Below are 7436 nucleotides of genomic sequence, written 5' to 3' on the forward strand. Positions count from 1 at the left end.
TTTATTATTGCCTCTAGGGCTTATTTCCAACATTAATTATATTGATGTTGTAATATGAAAGGATATTGGTTTATGATCATTGGTTAGTAGAAATATCGGTATTAAAGCTTGTTATTAACTTCTCGTCTAAGTGTTGGTCATGCGAGTAATTGGATGTTTGAGCATTTTTTTGATTGAAATCCCTGAGTGTTTTTATAATTGTATGCATGCGATGGTTAACTCCTACCAACAAATTCCCTAGGGGCATGCGAGTAGTAATTTTCTTCGAGGGCTAATAAACTTTCACAATAAGTATATGAGTTCTTTATGACTAATGTGAGTCCATGGATTATACACACTCCTACCTTTCCGCAATTTGCTATAGCCTCTTCGGTACCGTGCATTTCCCTTTCTCACCTCGAGAGTTGGTGCAAACTTCGCTAGTGCATCCAAATCCCGTGATATGATACGCTCTATCACACATAAGCCTCCTTATATCTTCCTCAAAAGAGCCACCATACCTACCTACCACTGCATTTCCATAGCCATTTCGAGATATATTGCCATGCAACTTCCACTGTTCCGTCACATGACTTGTGTGTTCATCATCATATTGCTTTGCATGATCATATAGAGCTGACATTATATTTGTAGCACAACCACAATTCATCATTATTATACATGTTGCACTAGATCATTACACATCCCGGTACACTGCCAGAGGCATTCATATAGAGTCATATTGTTTCAGTTTTATCGAGTTGTAATATTGAGTTGTAAGTAAATAAAAGTGTGATGATCATCGTTCTTAGAGCATTGTCCTAGTGAGGAAAGGATGGTGGAGACCATGATTCCCCCATAAGTCGGGATCAGACTTCGGACGGTTTTTTTAAAGAGAAAAAATAAAATAAAATAAATGAGGTAAAGAGAGAATGGGCAATGTTACTATTCTTTTACCACACTTGTGTTTCAGGGTAGCACCAAGTTCTTCATATGGAGAGTCGCCTGAGTTATCATTTTCATATACTAGTGGGAATTTTTTGTTATAGAACTTGACTTGTATATTCCGATGATGGGCTTGCTCAAATGCCTGAGGTCTTCATGAGCAAGCAAGTTGGATGCACACCCACTTAGTTTTCGTTGAGCTTTCCATACACGTATAGCTCTTAGTGCATACGTTGCATGGCAATCCCTACTCCTCGCATTGGTATCGATTAATGGGGCTCTCCATTGCTAGTTGATTAGCCTCGTTGATGTGAGACTTTCTTCCTTTTTGACTTCTCCTATTGATCTCTATCACCGCATTCTATTTCACCTATAGTGTTATATCCATGGCTCATACTCATGTATTGCATGGGGTTGAAAATGCTGAAGCGCATTAGAAGTATGATCCAATTGCCTGGTTTGACACCGGGGTGCTCATGATTATATTTATGCGATGAAGGCGGAGTCATACCATGCTAACATGATAAAATGAGTAGGGATAACATTCAATAAGGATCGTATATTTTGAAAAAGTAATGATTATGTTTCTTATATTCATGAATGTTATTATGTTGATATTATTACTTCATCGTTTCTCAATATTTATACCGTAAAGAGATTACATGATAAACATACTAGGTAGCATTCAACATGAAAAATTCTGTTTTTGTCATTTACCTACTCGAGAACGAGCATAAATTAAGCTTGGGGATGTTGATACGTCTCCAATGTATCTAGAATTTTTTATTATTTCATGCTATTAGATTATCAATATTGGATGTTTTATATGCCTTCATATGCTATATATTTTATATCATTTTTAAGACTAACCTATTAATCTAGTGCCCGGTGCCAGTTCATGTTTTTTGCTTGTTTTTGGCTTTTCAGAAAATCAGTACCAAACAAAGTTCAAACACGATGAAACTTTACGATGATTTTTTCAATACCAAAAGGGACCCTAGAAGGTTCGGGAGGAGGCCAAAAGCCTTATAGAAGACCTGCGAGCTCACCAGGCGCGTCGCAGGGGGCGCCCCCTAAGCTCGTGACTCCCACGCAACTCCGTTTGGCCTAATTCCACATCTATAATTCCCAAATATTCCTAAACCAATGGAGAGCCACACAAAACACTTTTTTTGCCGCAGCAAGCTGCTGTTCTTCCATGATCCCATCAGGAGGCCTTTTTCGGTACTCTGTCAGAGGGGGAATCGATCACGGAGGGCTTCTACATCATCCTTACTGCCTTACGATGATGCGTGACTAGTTCACCACAGACCTATATATCCATCACTAGCAGCTAGATGGCTTCTTCTCTCTCTTTGATCTTTAATAGCATGTTCTCCTCGATATTCTTGGAGTTCTATCCGATATAACCTTCTTTGGCTGCCTTCTGATGATGTGTGAGTAGTTCACCACAAACCTACATATCCATCACTAGTAGCTAGATGTCTTCGTCTCTCTCTTTGATCTTTAATAGCATGTTCTCCTCGATATTCTTGGAGTTCTATCCGATGTAATCTTCTTTTTGCAGTGTGTTTGCTGGGATCCGATGAATTGTGGGTTTATGATCATATTATTCATTAAAAGTAATTGAGTCCATTCTGAACTTTATTATGCATGATTGTTATACATTTGTATTTCTCTCCGATGTGTCCGTTTGATTTGGCCGACTAGATTTATTTATCTTCAGTGGGGAGGTGCTTTGTGATGGATTCAATCTTGTGGTGTCCTCATCCAGTGACAGAAAGGGTAGCGAGGCATGCATTTGTATTGTTGCCATTAAGGGTAAAACGATATGGTTTATTCATATTGCTTGAGTTTACTTTGTCTATATCATGTCATCATACTTCATGCATTACTCTGTTTGTTATGAACTTAATACCTAGAGAGGTAAGCATAGAAGCGCTCTCGAAATGGAGTAATAGTAGTAGATACAGAATTGTTTCAGTCTACTTGTCACAAACGTGATGCCTATATACATGAACATTGCCATGAATAACATCATAACTATGCGCTTTTCTATCAATTGCCCAACATTAATTTGTTTACCCACCGTATGCTATTGTTTCGAGAGATAAGTCTCTAGTGAAAACTATGGCCCCTGGATCTACTTAATTATATTATAAAAAACTAAATATATCTTGCTGCAATTTGTTTACTTTTCTTTTGTTTTGCATTTTATCTATCTACCACTACAACATTTAATCCTTGCAAGTAATGAGCTCAAGGGGATTGACAACCCTCTTTCCCGCGTTGGGTGCAAGTATTTGCTTTTGTGTGTGCATATGTTGTTCACTAGGGTTTGTGTGATTCTCCCATTGGTTCAATAAACCTTGGTTCTCACTGAGGGAAATACTTATCCCTACTATATTGCTTCACCCTTCCTTTTTGGGGAAAAGACCAACGCAACTCACAAGTAGCAGTGGCTATTTATAGTTAGAGCAATCCCGAGGGGGAAATAACCATCCAGGACACAGCGTCCAACCAATGGGCAACCAATACGTTTCCAACGATCAGATTTCAAACACACCCGACAACTTTACTTGAGGAATAAGTAAGGCTGATCCCTCTGCTGAAACACTTCTCTCGCAGTCTAGAAGATCAATGTTTGTGACTAATAAGTAAATGTTTCGAGGCAAGAAGATATTTCTCTTAGCTCTCATAGGTTTCGTTTAAGCATCATAGAAACATAAGTTTCCAAACACTATGATCTCTCTTAGTAGTATGGTTGTCCTATGACTCAAATAAGAGAAAAAGAACCACTACATTTTCTCTTCATCTTCTTACTTCTTGGCTGCGGTCAAAATCTTTGGACCACACACAAAAACAATTGATTCGCGTCAACAATTTTTAGGGGTCACATCGATCACGCAATATCTTCGACGACAATCTTCCTTGCTACGTAGATGATAATCTTCGAAGTTTATAACAAACTTCTCTGAACTCCAGGGACCTATAATCTCTATGCGCATTAACAAACAAATTATAATCCCTTATCGTTTCTGTCAACTATGTCCAAAACATAAGGATGCAAATTATTGCACCTACAAAAGGTAAGGGGGCTTTCTACGATATAAAACCGGATCTTAAAAGGTTATCAAGCGAAATCACCGGGGAAGGATGGGAGGATCTCCCTCCCATAGTGCGCCTGCCATAGAGATCGACCGCTTCCACAAGTTAGCCACCCCTGTCTGCCAATATAAAGGAGAGGGGCGCACCCCCAAGGGACAAGTCCCAAGGCCACCCTCTCTCTCTCTTGGTTTGATTGACACCCTGAAAGGCTCCTCCTCCTCACCTAGTTCTCCGGCAACCCTTTGTCCCGGAAGACAAAGTGATGCCAAATCAATCGGTACGGATTCCACAAAGGCATCATACTTCTGGTGCTAAATCGGTGGATCACCTTGGTAATATTCTCACGACTGAGAGGTATAACCTAGCTGCGAGATTTGTCAAGTCTTCACCAACACCCCTTCCATGATTACTACCACTGCGCGAGGAAAAAAATGTTGGTGGCAATATGATCGTTGTCCTTGCATCTTCATAATTTTCCTCTCAATGTTCGTAGATACATTATTTTCGATTTATTTTGTACCACATTCTCCAACATAATACGAGGTTTCATTTTTATATAGTTCTTGCCTTTCAAAGAATTTCATAAGATGAGACCTTATATGGATGAGTCTAGAGTGTTACTTTTTATATTAAGAGAAGAGACACATTCAATCAAGATGAAACGCAATAAATATAACCCACCTATTGACTACTTGCTTAGAAAAAGTTGCTCTCAATCTATTTCGTCCTAGCCGTGGATTAAAATCCAATGGTTGTCTTCTTCTTCGTCCTCCCTTCCTATATGATGCATTGTTTATCTTCCTCCTATAACCACCGCGTGACGCTGACCCAACCGTCTGCTCCCCACGGCCGGCGAGCGCCGCAGTGTAGCCTTGCAACGCTCTCCCGCCCTTCTTATCCGCGCACCCGAATAGTCGATCTCCGGTTCCTTTTCACCTGGAACGTTGTTCTAAAATCGCTCCCATCCAAGATCTCGTCAACGTCCCCACGCCTCGCTGTGCTCGCCCTTGCGCCGCCGTCTTCCGCTTCGATGATTTGTGGAAAATCGACTAACGCGAGTTCGTTTTTGAAGTGAGGAATATCAAAACCGTAATAGATAACTTTGGGGTGTGTAAAAGTCCACATAATATAATCATACTTCAATTGTCTTGAACTACGTACTACGTATAAGAAAACGAGGAAATCATTTCAGACTTCAACAATTCAACTACTCAACCATCGTAGCTTGGAGTGCCATCCGAATCAGCCGATCAGCCTTCCTCTTCTTCCTTCCGCCTCCCGGTCACCGCCGCTCGTACACCCCTCCTTCCAGCCGGCAGGCCGCACCCCGGATCCCCCCCCCCCCCCCCCCCCCCCCCCCCCCCCCCCCGCGCGCGCGCGTTCCATCCTCGCGATTGACCTCTAGCGCCGCGCCGCGCCGCGTCCTCCTCCTCTTTCCTCGCGCCGCGGCCACCGAACCCGCTCCGATCGCCGTGGCGAGGTCGACGCGAGCCGACGCGGCGGCACTCCTGGACGCCAGGGAGCCTTTCCCCCCTGCGCCCCCCGCACTCCTGGCGAATAACCTGGTGGGTACTCGTCGTGATCGGAGCTTCTCATGTTGGACCCAAGATCCGAAATCTACCCCACCATAGAGTATCGCCCCATCCAGCCCTCCGACCTCGAGGTTCTTGAGAAGATTCATCTCTCGCTGTTTCCTATAAGGTAACTGCACAAGTGGATGCTTCTACGATGTTCTTGCTTGCATTGTTATTACATCGCTTGCAAGGTATACTAATAGAATTTGTTGCGGCCTATCGATGATTTCCCCACTATTGGTCCATTTAAACAATTCGTTCTTTGCTCTAGGTACGAGAGGGAGTTCTTCTTGAACGTTGTCAATGGTAATGGTGTCATTTCGTGGGGTGCTGTGGACACTAGCAGATCGGATGAAGGCAGGGATGAGCTGATAGGCTTTGTGACCACGAGGATGATTGCAGCAAAAGATAGCGAGGTACAAACAATACATAGGATCTCCTGAAAAATCCTTGGTCTTACAAGTGAGCTCAGTGGAGCTAATTGTTTGAATTTGCAGATCGAGGATTTATTTAGATACAACAACTCGCACAAAGATCTAACACTTCTTTATATCCTGACGCTTGGTGTAGTGGATAGCTACAGAAACCTCGGCATAGGTTGTTTCCCTGTTTCCTCATCTTAGCTTCACAGTTTGTTAGTGCTGATTCAGTTGATCCTCACACGAATTCGCACTTGCAGCTTCTTCGCTTGTTCGAGAGGTGATTAAACATGCTGCAAGTGTATCAAATTGCAGGGGTGTTTATTTACATGTCATCTCATATAACCAGCCTGCAATTAACTTTTACAAGAAGATGCTATTTAAGCTAGTCAGAAGACTTCCGATGTTCTACTACATAAGAGGGCAGCATTATGACTCATACTTGTTTGTGTATTATGTCAATGGGGGGCGTACGCCTTGTTCACCACTGTAAGTATCCATGTTTGCTTATTCTGGTAAATTGTTCTAGTCCATATTTACTACTTATCCACGGTCATGTTTTGATTTGATTTTCTATCTGCAAAGCTTAGTTTCTTGTTAGGATAATATGCGAACTTGACTGACTATCCCATGAAGTCTCTCTAGTTTGTTGCGACCAATTGTGTGAACTTTGTAGTGTGCTTTGTTTTGTTGACGGCTGTTCATCTATTGATTTCTGACCTGATACTGTCCATGGACACGTACAAACCTGAACTTATCCACATGAGAGAGCCTGTAGATGTCGTACCTCTTCCAAGGAATTGCCTTTGCAAAATCCAGTGTATTGAGTCCCTATAATTTGGTGTACAATTTTCATTGTTGCATGTTTCATTATAGCATGCACAGTTTTTTTAATGGGTTGCTGCAAGCCTGCAATACAAATTTGATGCTACTATTCTTGTATGTGTACACAACTAAGTTATTTGTACGCTTTGCATAGATCATGTTCAATCCAAAAGAAAACAGCAACACACAAACCTTGTATGTTTGTATCCTAATGTGTCAATGCCTTCTTATTGACGAATGAACTGAGGAGATAACCTTAATTCTTTTCAGCTTAAACTCGCATATTGGACTTTTGCCTCCTTCTGCAACTTTTGGTGTTGCCTCTCGTGAATACATTATTAGGTACATTCTGAAGTTCTGGGTTATTTGAAGGGAATGAACTCTTGGTAGCCTAAAGAGAGAGATCTTCGGGCATTTCAAATGGGTGGCATGAAACATGACATAAGTCTTTGTCATATACTACCTAGTATATAACATGCAACATTACATGTTAAAAACTTAAAACTAGCTAACTATATAGCTTAGTTAAGCTCGCACCCAACTCCCAGCAATCTTCTATATAATGTGTCAGTTTTAAATTAGTACA

General features: G+C 41.5%; 1 protein-coding gene across 1 annotated transcript; it reads left to right on the top strand.

Annotated features, from left to right (window-relative positions):
• The first annotated feature begins 5553 nt into the window (after positions 1-5553).
• Positions 5554-7233, top strand: LOC125554266 (histone acetyltransferase MCC1-like). The gene is made up of 5 exons (XM_048717839.1): positions 5554-5733; positions 5878-6022; positions 6104-6203; positions 6286-6514; positions 7121-7233. The coding sequence occupies exons 1-5, from the start codon at positions 5627-5629 to the stop codon at positions 7218-7220; spliced, it is 681 nt and encodes a 226-aa protein (XP_048573796.1). The 5' UTR covers positions 5554-5626; the 3' UTR covers positions 7221-7233.
• The last annotated feature ends 203 nt before the right edge of the window (positions 7234-7436 follow it).

This window comes from Triticum urartu, chromosome 4 (assembly GCF_003073215.2).
Source record: "Triticum urartu cultivar G1812 chromosome 4, Tu2.1, whole genome shotgun sequence".
In the NCBI taxonomy this organism is placed as follows: domain Eukaryota; kingdom Viridiplantae; phylum Streptophyta; class Magnoliopsida; order Poales; family Poaceae; genus Triticum; species Triticum urartu.

Coding starts and splice junctions, on each gene's coding strand:
- LOC125554266 (XM_048717839.1), top strand. CDS start 5,627: ATGTTGGACCCAAGATCCGAAATCTACCCCACCATAGAGTATCGCCCC. Junction 5,734..5,877: donor CTCTCGCTGTTTCCTATAAG/GTAACTGCACAA, acceptor TCTTTGCTCTAG/GTACGAGAGGGAGTTCTTCT. Junction 6,023..6,103: donor TTGCAGCAAAAGATAGCGAG/GTACAAACAATA, acceptor TTGAATTTGCAG/ATCGAGGATTTATTTAGATA.